General features: G+C 47.6%; 2 protein-coding genes and 1 long non-coding RNA gene across 7 annotated transcripts in view; 2 read left to right on the top strand and 1 right to left on the bottom strand.

Moving 5' to 3' along the window:
• Nucleotides 1-4,120, bottom strand: part of EVA1C (eva-1 homolog C) — a 70,030-nt gene extending 65,910 nt beyond the window's left edge. Inside the window, exon 1 of one of the 4 annotated variants that reach the window (XM_032353780.1) lies at nt 2,775-4,120. In XM_032353780.1, coding sequence (XP_032209671.1) covers nt 2,775-2,934 — 160 coding nt within the window. In that variant the 5' untranslated portion in view covers nt 2,935-4,120. The remainder of the gene's footprint in view (nt 1-2,774) is intronic. The other 3 variants (XM_032353776.1, XM_032353770.1, XM_032353787.1) reach the window with 3 other exon arrangements.
• A 225-nt stretch (nt 4,121-4,345) lies between these two features.
• Nucleotides 4,346-20,338, top strand: LOC116596576. 2 transcript variants are annotated; one of them, XR_004288192.1, is made up of 2 exons: nt 4,346-4,406; nt 19,695-20,338. It is a non-coding gene; the product is annotated as an uncharacterized LOC116596576 (long non-coding RNA). The 2 variants fall into 2 exon arrangements; XR_004288198.1 differs by having other exon boundaries at nt 4,350-4,375.
• A 2,581-nt stretch (nt 20,339-22,919) lies between these two features.
• Nucleotides 22,920-24,566, top strand: part of URB1 (URB1 ribosome biogenesis homolog) — a 67,976-nt gene continuing 66,329 nt past the window's right edge. The window contains exon 1 of the mRNA XM_032353767.1: nt 22,920-23,189. Within this exon, the coding sequence (XP_032209658.1) occupies nt 23,048-23,189 (142 nt within the window). The 5' untranslated portion in view covers nt 22,920-23,047. The remainder of the gene's footprint in view (nt 23,190-24,566) is intronic.

Genomic DNA, 24,566 nt, shown 5'->3' with positions numbered 1-24,566 from the left:
GAGGAGGCCACCATGCAGCCCCTGGCTTATTAAGAGTGAGATCTGATGCTGGAATCCTCAAAGCAAAAAAAAAAAAAAAAAAAAAAAAAAAAAAAAAAAAAAAATCAATGACCCAGGAAAACTACACCAGCTGACAGCCCCAGGAAAAGGCTCAAGGAAGAGTTGCAAAGAAGAGAAAGGCTTAAGTAACTTTCCAAAACTCTGCTCTGTTAATCTGGGAGGCCCTATACTGTACACACAATGGCTGGGACCCCTGACATTCTGGTACTTTCTTTCATGTGGAAACACCATCCTTCTTCCATCCCCTACTTCCCGGGGCAAAGGGCTCCCCCCCCCCCCCCCCGCAAACCTCCCAGCTTCAGTTTTTGATGTTTCCCTTGTTTAGAGGAAACAAGTACTATCTGCATTGTCAAAGGTTGCTCCCCAGTGCTGGGCAATTCTTGTAAGGCTCTGTGGGGAAACGGGGGGCACTATCTCCTTACAGACCTCTGGTTTCTAATGCCTCCCAGTTCGTAAAAAAGAGCAGGACCACCTGTCCCCAGGAAAGCAAGCATCAGGGTTTTTAAGGCCCCCAGGGTGCCGGGTGGAGGGGATTTTGGAATTACATGATGAGTATCCACTGCTTTGCCTAAAGCAGTCGAATGAACCCTCAGATGGTCACCTCTGGAGCTTGGGGATTTTTCTCAATGCTGTATATCACAGAGTTAGGGGGTCCTTAAAGGTTTCGAGTCAAACCAATCAACTTCAAAAGACTCTATCTTTCTCTCTGAGCCTTCTCTAATGTTTCCCTGATGCCACACAATATAGCATTTAGATTTAAACCTGAACGTGTCTGTGCTTTGGGAGGATGTAATATTTTTTTTCTTTCTTCTCCCAAAAAGGCTTCCTGACACTCTCATCCTAGCCCTCAGATCCCTGAGGAGAAAGGCTGATCAGAATTAAAATGGAGGCTGTTTGTGGACAACTTGGCCAAATCACCATTTCCCAGCAGTGCAGGGAGTTTTAAACCCTGGAATTCAGGTTCACACCGAAAGCAGAAGGAAATACCTCTTTTTATCATTTACTGTCATTTAGAAGAACATGTATCAAAATATCCATTTCGCTTAGGATGTGGCATCCCTATTGGATAGCCCCAACACGCCTTCTAGAATGGTCGCTACATACAGATAATTCCAAACTTGGGTGGTAACCTACAGACAGCAGCAAACACTGCAACTGTTTCACTAAAGAAACAAACCCCAAGTGTCTATAATCTGTGAAAACAATCTAATGGTTACACTGCAATTTACCTAAAGCAATATTTGCTCAGTTGCAGTGATGTCACTGGAAAAAAAAAATGTTTGTCAGCTTTCAATGCTTTCTCCACAATATTCAGAGCTAGAGGGTGGCAGATTCAGGACTGCTTTCCATAGCTTAAATCAGCAAATACGGAACTTTTCTAACAGCCAAGAGAGTTCTGTTACCAAAAAAAAAAAAAAAAAAAAAAAAAAAAAAGTCAATAGCACTTGAAAAGCATTTCCCTAGGACATTTACTGCAGCATTCTGACCCCACAGTGTTCAATTTTAAGGACCACAGTTTGCTTGCCAAATAGGCATATCTTGGCTCCCTTTGCTAGGTAGAAACACTGCCTTGATATTAAATATTCAAAGCAAAGAACCTCTGACCTAAGGGCTCTCAGCTAACAATGACATTCTCTGTAAGTAAACTAGAAACCCAGCTCAGCTCCTGGTTTGCCAGTGTTCTCTGCCACGTACCAATCTACTGCAGAGCAGGGGGAGAAGTGACTCCATTTACCATGATTAGATTGCAAAGGACCCTGCCCGCAAAAGCTCGGGCTTGGCAGAAGATCCCTGGAGAAGGGGGTGAGTGGGGTTCAGAGTTGCCCCCTGGGCTGGGCAGGGGCTGGGAAAGGGTGAAGGCCTCCAACTTCACCAGAGGGAGACCCAGGTCTGTTAAGCAAGTGCAGCGGTAAAACAAGAATGTGGCTCCTCCAGCCATCATCAACCCAGAAACTTCTCTCACTTCGTGGAGCCACACCTACTACCCCAGAACTGAGATCAGCTACGGGAGCTTTGGTGTGAGTTTCTCTCCCCAAAGGAAAGCCTCACCGCTTACTGGGAGGAGGGAGTCATTATTTTATGTAAAGGAGACTGGGACTGGAGGGGGAAGTGGGGCGCTGGTACCTTTTGGCGGTAAAGTCAAGACCCTCCCCCACGCCCAGTCTCTGTTCTGCAAACTTCTGCTCATCTGGCACACGGACCTGCCGGCCGGCTGCCCTCCCTGCCTGCCGGCGCAGACTTCAGGTCAGACGTCCCTCGGGCTAGTCTCCATACATGGGCACCCGGGAGGCTGGCTGGGGCGCACCCGGACCATGCGCGTGGCAAACCAAGTGCAACTCCGCGGACCAGCACGTGTAATGTACAGCGCTGGGCGCGGCTCCGGGTTTAGGAGCCTCCAGGGGACACGTATCCGTCAGAGTCGGGTCCCTGATGCCAGGAGCCGATGATGGGAAATTGACGAGGTAAACAGCAGGGCGAGAAACTCCCAATAGGTTACCCACCCTTCCTTGGGGAGGGGAGGACCTCCTGTGCCATCACTCCACACGCAGCCACCTCTATGCCAAAGGCTCACACCAGGCAAGAAAACTGGCTATAAGCGTGCCTCAACATCAATCCAACCCGGCTGTGCCCCCTTGGGTGGCTGCCGCCAGCCGAGGGCTCACCTGGGCGCACTGTGGCGCCGGGGGCGCAAGGCGAGGGAGGTTGCTTCTTACCGGAGAAGTCCGTGAGCGCTGCGATCTCTTTGGAACAGACCAGGACAGTGCAGTAGAAGAGGCGCAGGAGCTGCCCGGGAGGTTCTACCTGCCTGCGGGGTCCGGGATGCTGCGCGGGCTGCGGCGCGGGCGGCGGGCGCGCGTGTCCAGGCAGAAGCATGGTGCCCGGCGCGACCTAGAGCGGGCGCGGGCCCGGGGCGCGAAGGGGGTCCCTGGGCAGAGGGCAGCGTCACATGGCGGGGCGAGTCGTTGGCCTGCGGCTCCGCGGCCCCCCGCCACCTCCCGGCTCAGGCTGCCAGAGCCTTTTCCCAGCGCAGGCCAGCCCCGGCTCCCCAGCAAAGGGGAGGGGGCGGAGAAGTGGGGCGGGGCGAGGAGCCCCGGGAAGGATCCGCGTAGTTTCCCCGAGAGGAAATCTCCGCTGCCTCCCCGCGAGAGGAAACGAGGGGGGCCGAAGGGAAAGTGCAGCCTTCGCGCGCCGGGCGGCTGCGGGGGCCGGTCCCTGGCGAGCTGCCCGCCTCGGAGGGCGCCCCCAACAGCGCACCAAGGACCGCGCAACTTGAGCGCCTTTCACTCCTGGGTCCCCGCCCCGGAGACGGCCCGGCACCCCTGGCCCGGCCCGCGCTGGCCCGGCGCCAGCCTCGCCCTGGCTGCGGGAGGAGCGCGGCCGGTGCCCGTGACGCACTTTGGAGCCAGCGCCGCGCGTTGAGCCCAAGAGCCCCCGGGGCCGGGCGGAGGTAGGGGCCGTGGGAAGGTGGGGTCCTGGAGGTGTAGGACCCCAGCACTGACGTCCCTGCGACCTGCGTCGCTCCTCGTGTAGAATCACCAAGCACGCAGTTACCCCATTTCACGGAGGAAGAGACTGAGGCCCCGAGCTTTGCCCAAGCTAACGCAGCCAGGACGGGAAGGAGAAGGGTTTGGGGAGGGGATTTCAAAGCGGGTCAGATGGCTCCAGGGCCGGTTTCTTTCTTCTTTCTCTTCCTACGTTTCCTTTGGGTACTGGTTGTCCAGCAGCGCTCGGAGGATTTGACACTGGCCCGGCATAAATAGCACCGAGCGCTAATAATTGGGCTTTGTTTTAAAATGGGCCACCGCATCTTTCTAAACCTCTCAATTACGCGCGGTGTGACCTAGGCCCAGCCCGTGGGCGAGGAGCGGACTACGTGGCCGGGGCTCGGGGACACAGAGGACAAATGCGTGGGAGCGCGTGGGGGCTCGTAGCTGAGCTCGGGGTGCGGGAACCTGGGGGCCCCAGCGACCCAAACCCCGCGGACTGCGCGAGCGTCCCGGCCGGGCGGCGCCGGCGGCAGGGAGGAGGGCTGGGCCGGCGGGCGCTCGGCACAAAGTGTTCCCGAACACCGCGGGGAGGCCCTGCCAAGTTCTCCGCGGGCCTGACGCGGAAACGTAGATAATGAGGCCCAAGGGCGGGACCAGGCGCACTGCCCCAGCCGGCTCCCAACGGCACTGCCAGCGCCGCACAGTGCGGCGGCCGGGAGGCTTGGGGACAGGAAAACCCGGACGCGCCGATCTACCTGTGGGAACGTCGAGGAGATGCGCCGCAAGGATCCAGGAGGGCTCCAGCAGGCGCTCCGTCGGAGGAACTGGTATTTCTGTCCCCTTCCTCCCAGTCTGGAGGTAGGGTGGCAAGGGCTAAACCTCAATCCTTGTTCAGTGGGACCCATTCTACCGGGCACAGTGAATACTCAAGCTTGGGGCGCTTGGGTGGTGCAGTGGGTTAAGCCTCTTCCTTTGGCTCAGGTCATGATCTCAGGGTCCTGGGAGCCTGCTTCCCACTCTCTCTGCCTGCTTCTCTGCCTACTTGTGATCTCTGTCTGTCAAATAAATAAATAAAATCTTTTTAAAAAATACTCAACCTTCTCCGGGCACCTGGCCAGCTCAGTTGGTAGAACGTGCAACTCTTGATCTCCAGGTTATGAGTTCCGCCCCATGTTGGTTTGTAGAGAATATTAATTTTTTTAATCTTAAAAAAAAAAACAAAACCCTCAACCTTCTCAATAACTTTTGGACATAAGTATTAGTATGCACTTTCTAGATTGGGGAAACTGAGGCTGGGAATGTAGGTAAGGATGCCTAGCACTAGGAGCCACTGAGTAAGTAAGTATTGGTTGCTCAAAACTCGGGTCCCGGGTGTAGCTGGGGTCCCAGCCATTCACTTCTCTGGTTTCAGTATGAAATGGTAAGTGCTAGGGGATGTGCAGTCAGGGAAACTGGCTCCCACATGGTTGGGGGCCGGAGGGGGCCTCCTGCTAAGGTTGTGTAGGCATGAACTTGTTTCCAGGTGCCAGTGTGGGCTCTGTTGCTGACCATGCACACCCATGGTTTCCTTCTCTATAAAGTCTCAGGCTTGCGACCCTTTAATTAGTTAATACACGTGACCAGGACAAGGTCTGAAGCTGGTAAATGCTTGGTCAGTATTAGTCATTATTGGGCACCTGGGTGGTTCAGTCGTTAAGCCTCTGCCTCCAGCTCAAGTCATGATCCCAGGGTCCTGGGATCGAGCCCCGCATCGGGCTCCCTGCTCAGCGGGGAGCCTGTTTCCTCCTCTCTCTCTCTGCCTGCCTCTCTGCCTACTTGTGCTCACTGCTCAGCGGGAAGCCTGCTTCTCTCTCTCCCTCTCGCCCTGCTTGTGTTCTCTCTCTCTCTCGCTATCTCTCTCTGTCAAATAAATAAAATCTTTCTAAAAATATTAGTCATTAATACAGACAGGAGGACAGTGACTGGAGAATCATAAACTAAAAGGGGACACAGAGCAGAAGAGAGGGGGAGCTGAGTGATAGTAAAAATTGTTTTATTGGCTTATAGTTGACATACTATGTTTTGTTATTTTCAGGTGCACAACATAGCGATGGGACAATTCTCTGTATTACCAAATGCTTGTCACAATAAGTATAGTCCCATCTGTCACCACATGTTGTCACAGTATTATTGACTATATTCCCCATACTGTCCTTTTCATCTCCACGACTGATTTATTTTATAACTGGAAGTCTATACCTTTTATTTATTTTTTAAAAGATTTTATTTAGGGACACCTGGGTGGCTCAGTGGGTTAAGCCTCTGCCTTCAGCTCAGGTCATGATCTCAGGGTCCTGGGATCTAGCCCCGCATAGGGCTCCCTGCCCTGATACCCTCTCTCTCTCTTAGCCTACCTCTGCCTACTTGTGATCTCTGTCTGTCAAATAAATAAATAAAATTTTTTTAAAAAGATTTTATTTATTTATTTGACACAGAGAGAGAGAGAGCACACAAGCCGGGGGCGCAGCCCGCAGAGGGAGAAGCAGGCTCCCCGCTGAGCAAGGAGCCCACTGTGGGACTCCATCCCAGGTTCCAGGGATCGTGACCTGAACTGAAGGCAGACACCCTGCTGACTGAGCCACCCAGTCATCCCAAGTTTGTACCTTTTAATCCCCTTCACCTACTTCCCTCATCCTCTCAGCCCCCTCCCTTCTGGCCGCCACGAATTTGTTCTCCGTATTTATGAGTCTGTTTCTGATTTTTAGTTTGTTCATTTGTTATTTTGTTTTGTTTTTAAGGCAAGATGGATAGGAAAGATGGGAACAGTTTGCCAAGAAAAAGCTAGCCAAACCTAGGTGTTTGGGAGGGTGAACATTGTAGAGAAAGGCACCTGTGGGGCACCTGGGTGTCTCAGTCCGTTTAAGCATCTGACTCTTGATCTCAGCTCAGGTCTCCATCTCAGGGTCTTGAGTTCAAGCCCTGCTTTGGAGCCTACTTAAAATAAAAAAGAAGTCTAGAGCAGGCAGGGCAGAAATCAAAGGGTGGGACATGCTGATGTGGAGAGGTTGGCAGCCAGCGCTCAGGGATCCAGAGACTTTGGTGAGCACTTGCATCCTTACCCTAAGTCCTTGGGAGCGTTCCTATCTTTATCCTAAGCCACCAAAAGGTTGTTAGGAGATGAGTGAGGCGATCAGGTGTGTGTTGGTGAAAGACTGGCCTGGCCGCTGAGTGTCCCTGGACTGGAGGGGTCAAATATGGGTCCAGGATTTTGTCCCCAAAAGAAGTGAAAGCAGGGACTCAAACAGACACTTGTCAGACAATATTTTCTGCAGCATTTTCCACAAGAGCCCAAAGGTAGAAGCAGCCCCAGTACCCATTGGCAGATGAGTAGATGAACAAAATGTGGACTAGTATTCAGCCATAAAAAGGAATGATTTCTGATTCCTCCAAACGTTGTACAAGGTGAGACAAGCCAGACACAAGATGATAAACACGTATGATTCCACTTACATGAACTATCTAGAAAAGGCAAATTCATGGAAATGAAAAGTGAATTGGAGGTTACTAAAAGAAGGGAGAATGGAGAATTAGTGCCTAATGGGTCCAGAGCTGTTGTTTGTGGTAATGAAAAAGTTCTGGAAATAGATAGTGGAGATGGTTGCCCAACATGGTGAAAGTAATTAACACCACTGAATTGTACCCTTAAAATGGCAAATTCTATAGGTTTTTACAACTTCAGAAAATTTATAATGTAGTATTCATTTCCTGAAGGTCATTTCCTGTCCATAGAGTTTTTATGGTGCCCCAGAGTTGAGGTGTTTGACTATAATATTTAGAGAGGGGGGAATGAGGGCATAGCAGTAAGTGGTTTTCCTTTGTTGGGGACCCAAAGGGACTTGGAAGTGTGGGGTCCAGAAGAGGAATGACCTTTCCCACCAAGTCCGGCAAGAGGGCTCCTGAAATGTCACTCTTCACAGCGGCCCTTTGAGACAGGTACTACCTAGGATCCAGCTACATCATTCTCACTGGCCTAGTGCAACATAAAAACTTGGGGTTTCTTGTCCAAAAATTATGAAGAATTTCAAGAGAGCGACAGCAGAGCCTGTGAGCCAAGTGTGGGCTCTTCGAGCATGTGGTCTGGAGCAACGGCAAAGCTCACGTCCCCGTGAAGCTGGCCGTGATGCTACGATTGTCTCTAGACCTCAGACGTGGAAACTGACCACACGAACTCCTGCACATCATTTGGGACAGAATCTGAAGCTTTCTTAAACAACAAAGACAAAGAAATCCGGGTTGGCTGCTGGTATGGAGTAAAAGCGTTCTTTTCTGTGGGGTGGCACCATTGTGTGGTCCTTGCACACAGGTGTGAGAAGTGCCTCTGTACTGGCCACCCCCATTCTGTGTAAGAAACATCCTTTGCAGGACATGGTTAATCCCATGCTTTTCCCCCTCCCCCGTCCTCTTTTGAAGCAATCCTGTCCATTCTTTCCAGCTCTAAGGGACATGCCTCTTCGCCTCCATTTTTGAGACCCTGACTCCTTCCCTTTCCGCAGAGCCAAGCCTGTATTGGAGGCTGTGTTTTGTGCTGCGTGCTCGGACTCCAGCCCTGCACCTCACCTCTGTCTCCTACGCCATCCAGGTAAAGTTCTGGCCTTTCAGCGAAGACAGGCGGCAGCCATTCTCAGAAGACACAAGCCACCGTTTGTCAGCCTCAAAGAAACCAACCTTTCAGCCCATGAGAGTGAAGCCGAATGTTGTCCAGAGCTAAAAAGGCTTATTTTTAGAAAGCAACAAACGGTGGTTTGTTTATAGAGCTGGCACCAAAGAGCGACATCAAAAGCAAAAAGCCTGCTCACTGAGGACTGAAGGCTGGGGAGGCACTAGGAAGGTTGTGTGGGGGATGTTGGCCCTGAAGGCTACGGAAGGAGGACTGTAAGAATATGCCGACTGATGTCTGTACGGCAGTCCGTCCAAGGTCAAAGGCATCAACAGCAATAGTGTCCACTCTGCCACACGCAGAAGCATTTGACCTCCCTGCCCTCAGTTTCCGCACATGCAAAATGAAAAGCTTGGGCTGTAAAGTCCGTTTTGGGCTCCAAAAGCCCATGACCTATTTAAATTAGATGTAGGATTTCAGGAAATTGGGCTAAATCTATATGAGTCCTTGACCTTCCTTGATGTTTTCTCAAATGCATTGTTTCATTCATTTCTGTATAGACTACCAGTCTGTTTCAATGCCAACCATATTTTTTCTCTTTCTAAAAGAAGAATGCAATGCAAGCAAGCTTCTGGGGGTTCTTGGAGCACAGGGAATGACTGAATTCTGAGCCATGGGAGATTCCAGAGTGAAAATTCCCAGAGCTCTGTTTCTGAAAGCGAGCACACGCTTCCATGTCAAGACTAGAAGGTGCTGGGTCCCCACAGAAGCTCTAAGGTTGCTCCCTGCTGCCTTCAGCAGACACTGCAGGAAGCTGGGTCTGCCTGAGAGAGACCCGAGTTTGCACCAGAGACCCCCACCCTCCTCCCCACCCTCTTGTCTTCTTGTCCCTTCCCTGCTGGGGCTCGGGCACGCTTCCTACCCAGAGCTCTGCTATCAGAAAGGAAAGCATGCTGATGGAAGGAAGCTCTGTACTATGTTGGGAAGAAGCATGCATAGCTCTGAAAACCAAGCTTGCCCTGCAGGCTGGCAGAGCGTAGGGCAAAGGCTAGTTGTATGGGTCCCACGGTCCGACCTCAGGCACAGCTGTTCGAATCCCAGCTCTTATGTGTGGATAGTGGTGCCGTTTAGAGCTAATATAGCCAAAAGACTAGTCAGAGTAGAAGCCTCATCGGTGGGAGCCATGAAAAGAAATATAGCCATTTCGTGGGAGAGTTAGTGTATTATTTTTATTAAGCCTAAGACAGTGTTTGATTTCCATTTGAACCACTGGGACTGTCCCTGTGACCAAATACACTTTCCTTTCTTAGGTAAGGATGAAAGTAGTTTCCAACGTGTCCATCTCAATGACAGTGGCCCTGGTCCCCTCGTGGGACACTGGAATGGGTTTTAATACCATATTTTGTTTTCTTTCTCCTGTGAACTGGCTAGAACATCGTCTCTGATCCTGGTTTTTGAATATTCTTCTTTTCTCCCCACCTCTTTTCCACTTTGTCAGTCTCCTCAGAGCTGGCTCACCTCCTCCCCCTCTCCCTCGGCCCAGAATGGTCCCTGTCCCCCAACCCACGGTGATACACCCGAGTTCTTGACACCTGGCTTTCCTCCAAAATGGCAGCCAAACCCGACGCCAACCTCCAGAACTTTTTCATCTTGCAAAACTGAAACTCTGTCGCCATTAAACACGAGCTGTCCAGTCACCCGTCCTTCCAGGACCTCACGAACACTATTCTACTTTCTGTCTTTATGAGTTTGACTACCTTACGTGCCCGTGTAGCTGTCCTTTTGTGGCTGGCCTGTTTCACGTAGCATAACGTCCTCAAGATGCATCCGTGTTGTGGCACGTGTCAGAGTCTCCTTCTTTTTCAAGGCCGAGTAACATTCCGCCCGTTGTATGTACGCATTACCTTACCCCCTCTAGGGACTTCGTCTCTCTCCTAAAGAAGAAAAGGGAATGGTCACGCACATGCCCAGATGGTTTCCCTTTGGTCAGCAGCGGTAAAAACCCTTCATCAAAAGCCTCAGGAAGGTGAGCGCTCGGGACCCAGGACTGTTGCAGAGGCGCTGGGGAAGGGAAACACTACAGCTTCCCAAGGTCCAGCTCCTGCACACCAGGCCAGGAGATGCCACGAGGATCTATCAAATGGCGCCCTCTGTAGGTGAGAATCTCAACTTAGGTCAGTAATAGTGACAGGAGCCCATGAATTCCAAAAATAATTTTTTATTGTGGTCAAATATGTATAAGGTAAAATTTACCATTCTAGCCATTTTTAAGCACAGACTTAAGTGGTCTTCAGTACACCTGTATGGTTATGCAACCATTCCGTCCATCCACCTCCAGAACTTTGTCATCCTCAAAAACACGTTAAGCACTAACCCCCCATTTCCCCTCCCCTCGGTCCCTGGCAAGCACCATTCTACATTCCGTGTCTATGACTTTGTCGACTCTCGGTACCTCCCATGAGTGGAATCATACAGTATTTGTCCTTTTGTAACTGGCTTATTTCACTTAGGATAGTGTCCTCAACATTCAGCTATGCCGTAGCAGGTGTCAGAATGTCCCTCCTTCCTGATGTTGAACAATATTCCATTGAGTGGATATATCACATTTCGTTTATCCCGCCGTCTATCCATGGATACTTGGGTCCCTTTCATCTCTTGGTTATGGCGAATAATGTCACTATGAATACAGGTGTACGCCAAAAAAAATTTTTTTTAAATTTAAATGGTCATTCCCAAGAGAGAGTGTACCAAAAGGAAAAAAAAAATTCAAAGTCCGTTGTTAGGAATGCAGGATCAACAAAAGTGAGTTCCGATTAAGGACACAGAGCAGAGGTCGCAGAACTTGGCTCATGGTGCCCTTAATGCCTCATTGGTTTTTCACAGAACCCCTGTGTCAAAACAAAAACAAGAACAAAAGCCTGAACTGCTCTGTTGATTAAATAGCTAGAGCCAAACTCAATAAAAAGTATTTATGCTCCAACAATTTATTGTTTGGGAGACAGTACGTGTTTATTGAAAGGAAGTATTTTAAATGTATTCTTATGTAACTGGTGTAGGAGAGATGTTAGGGTTTGAAGCCGACAGCCAGGAAGAATTCTTGAGATGTCTTTGATGCAAAAAGATGGTTTTATGAAAGCATGGGGACAGGACCTGCGGGCAGAAAGAGCTGCACTGGGGTCATGTGGAGTGGCCCCTGATATACTTGCAAGTTGGGAGGGGCTTAGGGAGAGCCTAAGTCTCTGAGGAATTTTGGAAACAAGCAATACAGCCTAATGTTGAAGCCATGAGCTACCTTGAGTTAGTAGTTTGCAACAGATGTCAGGAATTGCTGTACTTCCTTTAACTTATAAAAATATTCCAACTCGTGAGTCTCCTGTGGCGTTCTCAGTCCTTTGGAACCCCAGTTTGGGAACTGCAAACCCAGAGGATTCCAATACAGTGAAGACCTCCCCTTGCTAGTTCAAGGGTTCCATGAGTGGTTCCCACCTGACTCTCCAGCTGACCTTGATTGCACGCACACCAGCCCCTGTGCTGTTTCTGGAGCTCTCTGATCACCCTCCGGCCTCAGGGCCTTTGCATTTTCTGTAGCTCCTACCTAGAATGTTCTTTCTTCATGGGTTGTCCTGGTTCTTCTCCCTAATCTTTCAGCATCTGCCCTTCTCCGTCTACGTGAATCACCATGACCCACTATAGGTATCTTCAGAGCACTCATGGCGACTAGCTTGCCATTCTATCCATCTTCCTGCACTCTGGGTGATTTGCCCAAAATAAGCCCCTCTGAAAATACAGTTAGGTTGGAAATTAGTGATCCAGGAATGAGGATGACATTACATCCCTAGATGGCATTGGGGATGTAATTCAATGTTAACAAATGCAAAAAGAGGTAAACTGAAACATAAAGACGAATGACAGTAAAGGAAATAATGCCAATAGGCAACATTGTCACAATTTAAACCAGCAAGCCAGGGATGCTCTGAGAGGGGGTGTGAGCGGAGGAGAGGACAGTGTTGCAGCACTGAGCTGCTGGGAGACTTGAAAATCCCGAAGCCTGCTGGGCATGTGAAGAAATGCCTCCACCTCCTGAGGGAGGAAGCACAAAATCACATTGCTAAGGGCATACATACCAGGGCCGGGAGGGATTTGTGGCCATATTCTGCAATCTACCGCACCATCTTTTTCCTTTTGCTTTTTGGTGCCCCTTATTCTGTGACAGATTTTTGGTCCAGTTGTTTCCATTAAAGAGAGCTGATTCTAGGGGTTCGTGAGTGACTCAGTTGATTAAGTGTCTGCCTTTGGCTCAAGTCATGATCCCAGCATCAGGCAGGCTCCCTGCCCAGTGAGGAGCTTGCTTCTCCCTTGCCCTCTGCCTGCCACTCTGCCTACTTGTGCTCTCTCTCTCTGTGTCAAGCAAATAGGTGAAATCTTAAAAAATAAAAAAAAAGTAGTGATTGTAAAAACTACTTAAAACTCCCTCTCCTTCTCCTGCTCTCTCTCTCATACACACACACACACACACACACACACACACACACACACACACGGTCCACAAAAGTCTCCCTTCCTTCTAGAGGTTTTATGGTACATTATTATCACTAAACAGTCTTCTACAATTAAATTTAAATGGCTAATTGAGACCATTCTTCCGCCACTGACTAGGACAGGGGTGGGGCAGTGTTGTGTAAGTATTCGGGGATAGTATTTATTTAGCCTCCCGAGTGTTCTGGGCAGATTTGATGACCTTAACCAGTTCCTGTAGCCTTCTTGGCCACTGCTCCTATGACACCCACAACAACTCTCTGTCTCGCGTCAGGAACAGCAAAATAACACAGAGGAGGATAGTCAGAGAAATGCTCAACCCACATGGGTTTGTCAGCAACTATATTAACAATGGCTGCATCACCAGATTTCGAGAAAGTGGGACCATCTTCCAGCTTCCCGCCCCGCCTGCCCCCCACCCACTCTGACAGCAATCAATCTCTTTCAGCCCAGCACACTTGGCAAGCAGTGTGAGCTGTGTGAGATTCCAGCACAGGTGCATAGCCAGCACTGATTTGGTCTGGATGGTTCTGGATAATCCCCTGAACCATGCAACCAGCTGCTTACCTTGGTGGGTCATTTTTGCTCTCACCAGACAGGTTGCCATGATGAACATTTTTGACGGGGGCATTCTTGGCATTGAAGTCCACGGTGTCCTCAGGAAAAGCTGGAGAGTCTCTCAGGACTTCATGGTACATTTCAACACGCTTGACTTCAGTTATAATGTTGACTGGAGCAAAGGTGACCATCACGCCAGGTCTGAGAACACCAGGCGCCACTTGGCCCACAGGGACAGTACCAATACCTCTATTTTGTGGATGTCCTAGAGGGCCAGACCAAAGGGCTTGCCGGTTGGATGAGACGTGGCAGAATGTCATGCGGATTTTCACGTAGCATGGTCCCACTGGCATTGCAATCTTTATGGGTGACTTTCCATCCCTCGAACCAAGGCGTGCTAGCACTTCGCTCCAGCACGTTGTCACCATTCCAACCAGAAATTGGCACAAAATGCTACTGTGTCGGGGTTGTAGCCAACTTTTTAAAATGTAGGTGCTGACTTCCTTAACGATTTCCACATACCTCTTCTGGCTGAAGAAATTCCTCTTGTTAATATCAGTAATTAGTTGTTTCATGCCCAGTGTACGAGCCAGAGGGTATTCTCCTGGGTCTGCCCATTCTCGGAGATACCTGCTTCAAAGTCACCGACGCCAGCAGCAACAATTAGGACAGTACAGTCAGCTTGAGAGGTGCTATGATCACGTTTTTGATAAAGCCTCCATGTCCTGGGGCATCAATGCTGGTCACGTAATACTTGCTGGTCTCCAATTTCCACGGAGAGATATCAATGGTGATACCAGCTTATTGTTCAACTTTAAGCATACCCAAGCCCCAGGGCATCCTTGAAGGGCCCCTTTCCCATCTCAGAAGCCTCTCTTTAATTCTTCAATGCTTCTCTTGTGGATCCTACCTCACGTGTCGATCAGATGACTGGTAGGGTGGACTTGCCTGATCTATGTGTCTAGTGATGATGGTGTTGATAGGAACCTTTTCTGTCCCATCTGGCTTAGCTTCAGCAGTGGTTTTCACAACACCCATGTTCTGATGGCAAACCCATCGCAAAATAGCGGTGCCATGTTTCTTGTGTGTCAAGTTGCTATATAGGCAGAGATCTTCATTTCAAATAAACTTTTTAGGATGGAATATTCCAGACTTACAGAAAAGTAAAAAAGAGAGGGATTCTGTACATCATCACCCAGTTTCCTGTAATATCTGTACTTTGCATGCTTATATGGTACATTTGTTAAAACTAAGAAATCTCATTGGTACTCTGTTACTAAGTAAAGCCCAGGCTGGATTCGCAGTTCACCAGCTTTTGCCCTGAGGTCCTTTTTCTGTTCCAGGATCCAGTCCAGGGTATTGAAGTGCTTTGTATTGTCATGTCTCCCCTGTCTTAACTGATCTGTGACAGTTTCCAAGTCTTTCTTTGTTTGTCATGATCTTGACAGTTTTAAGGTAGAGGTGATGTATTTTTTTAGACTGTCCTTCAATTTGGGTTTGTCTGACATCTTTCGCGTGATTGGGCTGAGGTTAAGGGTTTGGGGAAAGGATACTACAAAGGTGATGTCCTTCTCATTTATCACATCAAGGGTACATGATAGCAATGGAACTTATCACTGGTGATGTTAAACTTGACCACTCAGTTAAGGTAGTGTTGGCCATGTTTCTCCACTATGACTCACCAATTTCCCTCTATCCTAATCTAATCTTTGGGAGTTATGCACTAAGTCTCCACTGGTGGGGCTGTGTGTATGAATTAAGCTCCATTTCTTGGAGCAGGGAATACCTACACATATTATTTGGATGATTTTTGTAAGAAAAATTTGTAAGGAAACTTACTTTGTAAGGAAGATTTTCTCCCCCATTTCTTTATTCGATCATTTTTTATATCAGTATAGACTTAGGTATATTTGTTTTATACCATAGATGATAATCTAATACTATGTTCATTATTTTGTCACTTAGATTATTCCACTAGGAATTATTTCAGGTTGGTTCCTGTGTCCCTTTGGTTTATTCCTTCCCTCCCCTCCATTTTTTCCTCCTGTGTTTTGTACTTTATGATGCTATGAGATGCTCCAGGCTCATTTCATGTGCTCTCTCTCCCAGCCATAGAATCAGCCACTTCTCCAGGGAGTCCTGGTTCCTTTTATTTGCTAATGATATTAAAAACCAAGATCAGGGGCACCTGGGTGGCTCAGTTGGTTGAGCATCTGCCTTTGGCTCAGGTCGTGATCCTGGGGTCCTGGAATCCAGTCCCATGTCAGGCTCCCTGCTCGATGCTGGGGTAGGGGGTGAAAGGTATCTGCTTCTCCCTCTGCCCCTCCCCCTCATGCGCGTGCATGTGCACATGTGTACACCCTCTCTCTCCCTCTCTCTCTTGCAAAAATAAATAAAATCTTTAAAACAAAAACAAAAACAAAAAACAAGATCTGGGCACCAGGTGTGGTAATTACTACTGGAGTGCCCCTACATTTAGGTCCCATCAGTGAAGAGAGCTAAGAAATGTATGCATATGTACCAACCAACTGAGGTAGAATACATGTGTTCACGTACATCTGTATCTATTCATTTCTGTTCATACTCAGCTAAACATGAGATCATACTGATGTCTCTAATTCCAATCCAGTCCCACAGGGTTCTTTCTACCCCAGCCTTCCTGGTTGTATGTAACTTTCCTCTCCAACAGTGGGAAGCCTGGCCCACATTATCCCCCGTCCATTTACGTATTTGTTCAACCCCAGGTTGTGCATAAAGCAGTCTGGGAGTTGTTAATCTATACTGCCATAACATGGCTCTTTGAGTCTGTGTTCTGCTCCCCTGGGCTATTTGTCAGGTCTCTTACCATCACCAGTGTGATCTGATCATTAAAACCTTGAAAATGTCTTCGTGCATGATAAGGAAGACCCTATTATTCTTTTTGACTTAATCATTCACAGACTTTTATTTCTCTATACAAAGTTATCAGGATTTTTTGAGTTTCTTAATTTTGACTGAAATGGCAGAGGTTTTATAGCTTGATTTAGGAAGAGTTAAAGATTTACAATGTGAAGACATGCTTCTGTAAACATAATATGGCTCTTCATTCAGTTAGATGGTCTTTCACAGTGTTCTCCTTGACCATGCTGTGCAGTATTTTTTAGTTTAATTCTGAGATAATTCTGTGGTTTTCGCCCTCTTTGTGAATGGTGTCCTGTTTTCTACTAGGGTTTTTTTTATTTTTTAATAAGAGACAATTTTTATTTATTTGTCATTTAAATTCAATTAATTCGTATGTAGTGTCTTACTAGTTTCAGAGGTAGAGTTTAGTGATTCATCTACTATACTTTTCAATAGCTATTGCTAAAATAGAGGGGATGACACTGAGGTGGTAATTTGATCTCACTTCTGACAACCTTGTGCAACTCTAGTGTTTCTGTTGAATTTTCTAAGTAGATGACAGTTTTATCTCTGTTAATTCTTTCATATTTTTGTGGTTGTTGTTCTTACCTCATCTCATTACCCAAGACCTTTAGTAACAGAGAGCAGCGCAGATCATGGGCATCCCCGTCTTTTCTATTGTTCTCAGTCACAGTTCAAGTGTACCAACAGTTTTTCTATTACACATGATGGTTGCTGCAGGCTTACTGTACATATAGTGATTATCAAGTTAAGGAAGATTTTTCTATTCCTAGTTTTATGGGGATTTAAAAAATCATAGAGATTTTTTTCAAATGTATTTTTTAAAAGATTTTATTTAGTTATTTCAGAGAAAGAGAGAACACGAGTGGGAAGTGGGAGGTAGGGAAAGAGGGAGAGGGAGAAGCAGTCTCCTCAATGAGTGGGGAGCCCGGCACAGGGCTCAATCTCAGGACCCCAGGATCATGACCTGAGCCAAAGGCAGATGCCTAACCGACTGAGTCACCCAAGCACCCCTTGAATGTTTTTTCCATCTGTTGAGATAATAATTGGCTTTTCTGCTTTAATTCATTAATGTGGTAAATGACATAGAGCCATCCTTGTATTTCTTGTTTTTTAAGAACAGGGTTGGTTCCGGTTAGCTAATATTTTATTTAAACACATTTATGTCCCTAAGGGAAATAAGCCCATCATTTTCTTACTTTGTATTATCTTTAGCTAGTTTTGCATTTAAGTTGTATTAGCCTCATACAAGATGTTAGGATGCTTTCCTTCTCTCTTGTTTTATGGACCAAACTGAGTAAAATAGAGATTATCTGTTTCCTAAAAGATTGCTACCATTTACCTGAAAAATCTTCTGTACCTTGAGAAAAATTAGATTATCATGTGATTTTATTCAATGTCATTTAATTTAATTTAATTCTTTTATTTATTTATTCATTTTATTTAATATCATTTTCCTTTATTTAATGTCATTTAATTTAGTTTAATTAATTCTATTGAAACTTTCTGGTGCCTTTTGTGCCAATTTTGGTATTTTTGACCTTTTCCAGAAATATATCTGTTCCTTTTTGTTTTGAAAGTTTTTGAGAATAGTTGTTTATAATTTTTTTATTATTTAAAATCCTCCCATGGTTTGTTTACTTAACCTAAAAAACAAGAACAGGCCACCTGGGTGGTTCAGTGGGTTAAAGCCTCTGTCTTCCACTCAGGTCATGGTCCCAGGGTCCTGGGATCGAGCCTCGAGTCAAGCTCTCTGCTCGCGGGGAGCCTGCTTCCTCCTCTCTCTCACTCTCTGCCTGCCTCTCTGCCTCCTTGTGATCTCTGTCTGTCAAATAAATAAATAAATAGATAGATTAAAAACTTAAAAAAAAAAAAAAACAAGAACAAACGGCTTTTGGAGTCTGGATATTCTTTAGCTGTTGTTGTTACTGTTGTTTTTTCATTCTCTTTGTAATCGATTTCCCTCCTTGTTTTTGCTTCTTTTCCCTTCTTATTTCTTTGGCTTGTTTCTGTTCTACTTTTTCCAGTTCTTGGAAAAAGTTCGTGATCTGAACATGCATTATTAATTATTAGCTCATTTGTTTTCAATTGTTCTTGATTTCTGATAAAAGTATTTTAAGCTATAAATTTTCCTTCTAGCACTATGCCCCACAGACTTTGATGTATAAAGTTTTCATTTTGCTACATTCCAAATCTTTCATAACTTCTCATATGCTTCCCAAGGATTACTTAGTAAAAGTTCCCTCCCACACCCCCAGCCTTATGGGGTTTTAAAAAACCTATCCTCTTATTATCGAGGTTACATTTTATTGCTTGGTGTTCAGAGGACATGGTCTGTAAATGTTGATTTTTTTTTTTTTTTTTTTTTAGTTTATTGGGACCTCCTTTTTAGCCTAGAATGTGGTCAATTTTTATGACTTCCATATTATTTCAAAAGAACACATATTAGGTATAAAGTTCTATTACTACCTATCAATTTGAGTGCGTTGTGATTCAAATTTTCTATATTTTCTCGTATTTCTGTGTAATGATAAGATGGTAGGCTGGTCTTCATAATATCTTTAAAGTTTATCATTTGATATTTTACCGTCTAAATTGGGTATGAATTTTGCTACATTTTGCTGTTCGAAGAATAGGGCTGTTAATTCAATAACCTAGTACTTTGAGTGGTCTGGTCTAAGACCCTTGTCACCAACATATTTATTGAGGACTTGACTCTTGTATGTATTGTCCTGGTAGAATCAGTGCATCCTTCCTGGATTTGGAAGTCTATTTTTAAAAACTGAGTCATGTCCCCCAATTACAAAATGTAACATATGGGATGACGGCTGGAGTTCACACGCAAATTCATGCACCAGGGTCAGAAGCTCCTCTCCTCCTGGCCCATGCCCTCTTCGTGTCCCCCCACCCGCACTCGCATTCCCATTCGATGTCACAACTACTAGACGTTCGTTTTGGAGGTTGAGATCTCCAGGTGTCCTCTTTTAAGGTATAAAAATATTTTCACAAGTTGGTTACAAATTGCTATTATTCTCCAACTTTTAATGGTGAATGTATCAGATTTCTCTGTTTTCCGGTGGTTGGCTAGAGATACTTTTCTAGGGAAAAGGTTATGGAGGAAGGACAGGGATGAAGGTGGACTAGCACCGGGAGGGAGCCGGAAAAAGGAATACTAGAGAGGGGCGTTTTCCAAGGAGACGACCTCTGGGCGAGCAGCTGGGGCTTTAGGAAGACGGGGGTGGGGGTGGGGGGGGGGGGGTGGGGGGGTGGGGGGGGTGGCAAGCAGCAAGAAGGTGCTGGGCAGACAGCCATGGGGAAGCGGGCAAGCAGAGCCTGGACTTGGGAGATTCAAGAAGACAAACTTCATATATATCAGTTTTTTATCAAGACGAGCTCATTTATACCATATTGGACAGGAGGGCAACATCTTCTACTTTTCTTCAATTTTGCTTTAGAAAAGAAAAGAAGGCAAATTTTATGCTCCTGTTTTCTTCTCTGCTTCATTGTCATTTCAGTAAGAAGCCCCCAGTGATAAAACCTGGATCATACTAATGTGACGTGTCTATTTGTCAAATAATTCATTTGCAATTAGCAGAAGGCTCTTGAATATATCACCTTGGGCTCATGGCTGAATTCTTTATTGCTGTTGAACTTACCAGATGTGTCATGTTCTCGGTGATACTTTAAGTCCCTTGTGGGTAGGTATACTGTGTTACACTTTTTTTTTTCAATCTATTACAGCTGGTTGTATCGTGCAAAGCACACAGCAAATATTGGTGGATATTGGTGTTTTGTTGACTTGAATTGAGAAACTCTAGGTTTACTTACCTTTTCTAGCTTATGTACATGGTGTCCTTCACCTGAGACAAAGTGGCTGTCTTTGAAAAAATACTTCATTTTGCTCACTGCTAAGCAAGCTGATGATGGAACTGTCTTGATCTCATAAGGACTGCACCAAAACACTCATCACCAAAGAGAAAAAAACTTGCATCAGAATGAAGAAATTCCATATCTCTCCTCTCTATGTGAATGCATTAGCAAGCTTTTAGCCAGATGAAATAATACAGGGTAAGCTATCTTGATAACTTTTTCTTGTGTACAGCAATGTCTACTGTTCACCTTCTGAGTGTCTGCAATAAACATGCTTTAATATGAACTTAATAGTGGCTCTGATTCAGTTTCTCCTTTTACCCCTTTCCAGAATTTGAAATTAAACTTCTAAGATTGAAATAGAAGACACACACACACTCACACACACACACACACACACACACACACCCCAGTTGTGAGTAAGAAGTGTTGTGACTAGAGATGAATTGGTTGGCTGTTAGAGGTTGGACGCTTCCATTGGCTAATTCACTACAGTCCAGGGGCCAGTTCACAAGGTTGTAGACTCAAAATCCTACAGCCTGAGGCTTTTTGATCCAAGAGACAAACTTTTAGAATAGGCTGAACATTAACCAAGACATTTACTTATTCAATAAATATTTATTGAACCTTATGATGTACCACATCTGTCCTAGGTAGTGAGAGTAGCACACAGAACTTTGTTTTGTGCCATTATAGAGTGTATGTTTTAATAAAGGAGCTTGACAAACAAGTGAATATCTAAGACCACTGCTGGTATTAAAGGTAATAAAGGAAAACAGAAGAGGATAAGAAAAAGGGGAGATGTGGATAGGAAGAGCGCACATGAGATGAAAGTATGAGTCATGCGAGGTCCGGGCAGAGTTTTAGGGAAAGCAGCAAGTGCAAAGACTCCAGCCTAGTACATCATGAAAACAGTGGTGTTTATCATCAGTAGACTAGAATGTTCTTTGGGGCAAGTAATGCCCTTTCCTTCCATGCAGGCCTTTAATACAGAAAGCCATGTCACTACCTGGAGGTTGTTCGGTAAGCCTGGTATCTGAACGTGGGGTTAGCTAACTGGTGGCAATAATTCACAGCGTCAGGCTGGTCTGAAGCATCTAGCCATGTTCCTGAGCCATGGCTCACCAGGCATATCTCTGGATAAGGCTGGATTGGACTGGGACAACCTTTTCTTTTTTTTTTTTTTTTTTTTTTTTTTTTTTTTGCTTTTAAACTGAGGACAGTAACTGTAGTTAGAATAAACTGGATGAGTGTTTCCAACACTTATTAGCTGGGTAATACTGGCACGCTCCCTCACCCTCTCTTAGTCTTTGTAAAGAGAGACGATGATTTGCCCAAGGTCACACAGGCAGAAACTGAATATAGGGCTTCTGATTGTTTTATCTCTTTCCCTGCTGCCTCTTTGGGTCACCCTGGTTGCAAACAAAGTTGGTGGTTGGCAATTAACCACAGAAGAGCACCAATGCAGACAATTAAGAGTTAAGTCTCTCTTTATTGATTAGAGTGTTGCCCTTTACAGCTTGAATTTTGAGCATATCGTTGTCTATTAATACCGCCACATCAGCTCAAATCTGCCATTCGGACTCCATCTGACTTGCCCACAACACAGGCATTTCCACGGGTTCCCTCACCTTGCGGGGTTTGAGGTTCAGGGTCAACACGGGGGCTTTTTCTGTTAGAGATTCTAAATCCCAACAGGCCGCAGCAGGCCACACTAATGGATGTTCATTACACTTCTGTTTATAGAATACAGGACCCTATTACCTCAGACTAGGAGACAACCTCATGGAGAATTCCAGGAATCACCAAGTCACTCAATTAATGAGCTGGTTCATGATTTATTTAAACACATAACCAAGTATTGATGAAACCATATTAAGAAATGGGCCAGTCTGTTTTTACTCATTCATTTAAACCTCTATTTTATTGCAAAGCATTTAATACGGCTCTCAAGTCATCGACAGCTGACAAAACACGGGGCTTTATTTCCCATCAAAGCAGTTTTTCATACACTGCATCACTTTCTCAGCTAGGGCGGGGGTGGGGCGCCGGGGGACAGCCCCGGAGACTAGGTAGGGCTGGATCTGCCGGCTCCACTTCAAGGATGGGAACTTGGATGTGGAAGCCGCTGTCCTGTCCAAGAAGGGTTTTCCAGAAGTTAAGCGTCCCCCGCACCTGCTTGCCGGAAGGGTTCACGTCCTCCCACCCATTTGAGGAAGACTGGGATGGAGGCCATTGTGGGGCTGCACCCCATCAGACAACCCATCTGGTTCGTGCTGTGACACAGGGTGCGGTCGGAGTTAGGGGCACCCGCACGGCCCTCGGCACGGGTGCGCGAGGGAGGATCTTCCGCCCTAGACCGCCCGGTACCTAGCCAGGGGCATCCACCCTCCCGGCCAACTCGCAGGGCCTCACATGGGCAAAGCATCCAATCCCACTGCGTGTCAAGAAGTGTTTCTGCCGGCAGCGTCAGGGCGCCCTCAGGTCAAGAACTGGTCCTGGTGTGCAGCCGCGACGCCCGGGAGCTCTCGCCCTCGGGGAATGGAGGGCCCCCGGGGCTCTACCTGCCGAGAACCCTCGGGGGGCTGCGGGGGCTGGAGGCTCCTCCTCACCGCGGCCGGGTGGGAGTGCCAGGGGGTGTCCGCTCGTCCTAGGAAGCGAGCCAGCCGGCGGAGACTCCGAAACGGGCGAAACCTGGGAGCTCAGAGGCTGCGTCACCTCCACCTCCCCTACAGCGAACCCGCTTCCGGCTTTCCCTCAGGCCACGCCCCTTCCCGCCCCTCCCCGCCCCAGTACCCGCCCCGCCCCGCCCCAGTACCCGCCCCTTCCGCCTGTCTCGGCCCTTGCGTCCCCGCCCCTGACACCGCCCCCCTCGTAAGGCCCGCCTCTTCCGGCGCACGTGTGGACAGGGACCCCGGGAGGCGCTGCCTCGTTTTCCGCGCGTCCCTTGCCGGGTCGCGGTGTGTGTGGATCGCGGTGCGCCGCTGCGCTCTCGGCCATGGGGGTCCCCAAGAGGAAGGCCCCGAGCGGCCAGGACGGCGCGGGTCCCCGCTTGGGCGCAGCCAAGCGGGCCCGCTCCGAAGAGCTCACGGGCGTGCGCTTCAAGGCTCAGCTGCGGGACCCGAAGGGCGCCGAGCCGGGTGAGTGCGGGGCCAGCCGGGGCGGGGAGCACGTGCGAGCGAGGCGGGTCCCGGCCGCGGCCCTGTGCGAGGCTCAGCCTTCCCATGTGCAGCTGTTCCCATGTGCTCCTGGTTTGCAGACGGGAAAACCGAGGCCGCGGCGCTCGGGCCTCCTGAGTCCCGGGGGCCGGGGCCGCTGTAGGGCCGCGCGCTGCAGGTACTTCCTTACCCTGGGCTGTCAGGGACGGCCAGAGGCCGCCTTGCTCGGTTGTGACAGTTCCACGCGTCTACACGCCTCCCGTGGCCAGGCAGCATCCCCCAGCAGGCCCTAAGACTTTTCTCATTGCAGTTGTCTGGGAGGCAAATACCGTCACCCAACGGACGGCCCTTAAAACTGCTTACCGAGTCGCAACTGTGAGTCAGCTCGGGGCTGCTCAGTGAGGCCGTTTGCTACTTCTCCGGCCGTCAGCGCTGTTTTCAGTAGCTTTGGCCGTCCAGCTCTCACGCCGATCTGATGACACGAAGTAAAGCTACTGCCTGAAGCCCCACAAGGACTTGTCAGTTGACCAGGATCGGACTAGCGACCATGATGGAGCCGATTCTGTAATTTCGCATTCTGAAAAGTGTGATCACCCTTCTTCACAGCTTCTTGTAATCCATTAGGAAGTAATGTAGGTTAGGAGGGACTAAAAGTGCAATCGAATATGCCAGTATGGGGAGACACTGGTACTCCGTCAGAATAAGACAGTAAGCCTGTCTCTCAGGTTAAGCTGATGGCCAGAGTAGCCCCAGTTAATGACTTGTCTTCCGTACATTTTGCTTTTAAACATTTGATGTCTGCAACGGGCAGCCAGTGCTATGAAGATGATACCTGCTTTAGCTCAGAATTCTACATTTCATTCATTTATTTATTCATTATTTACTAGGGGCTGTTATTTGCTGGGTAGAGATAAAATGATGAGTAAAAAGTCAGACAGGTGCTTCAGTTATGGAGTATATGAGTAGTGCAGTAGGGAAGATGGATGTCAGTCAATAAAATCACATAGGAAGGGGCGCCTGGGTGGCTCAGTGGGTTAGGCCCCTGCCTTCAGCTCAGGTTGTGATCTTGGAGTCCTGGGATCGATCCCTGCGTCTGGCTGTCTGCTCAGCGGGGAACCTGCCCCCCCCCCCCCCGCCTGCCTCTGCCTGCTTGTGATCTCTCTCTCTCTGTCAATAAATAGAATCTTTAAAAAAAAAAAAATCACATAGGAAGAGCTCTAAGTACCAGTCCTCCAACCTGGTGTCTTTGGGCCTCAGATCTAATCGGGGAGATCAAAGAAGTCTTCCCAGAGGCAGTGGCTTTTCAGTGGAGTTGTAGGATGGGGTAGGAACAGGGATTGGAACTTTTGTGGCAGAAGA

Source organism: Mustela erminea, chromosome 1, assembly GCF_009829155.1.
Source record: "Mustela erminea isolate mMusErm1 chromosome 1, mMusErm1.Pri, whole genome shotgun sequence".
Taxonomy (NCBI): domain Eukaryota; kingdom Metazoa; phylum Chordata; class Mammalia; order Carnivora; family Mustelidae; genus Mustela; species Mustela erminea.
This window is presented reverse-complemented; position numbering and strand designations above follow the sequence as displayed.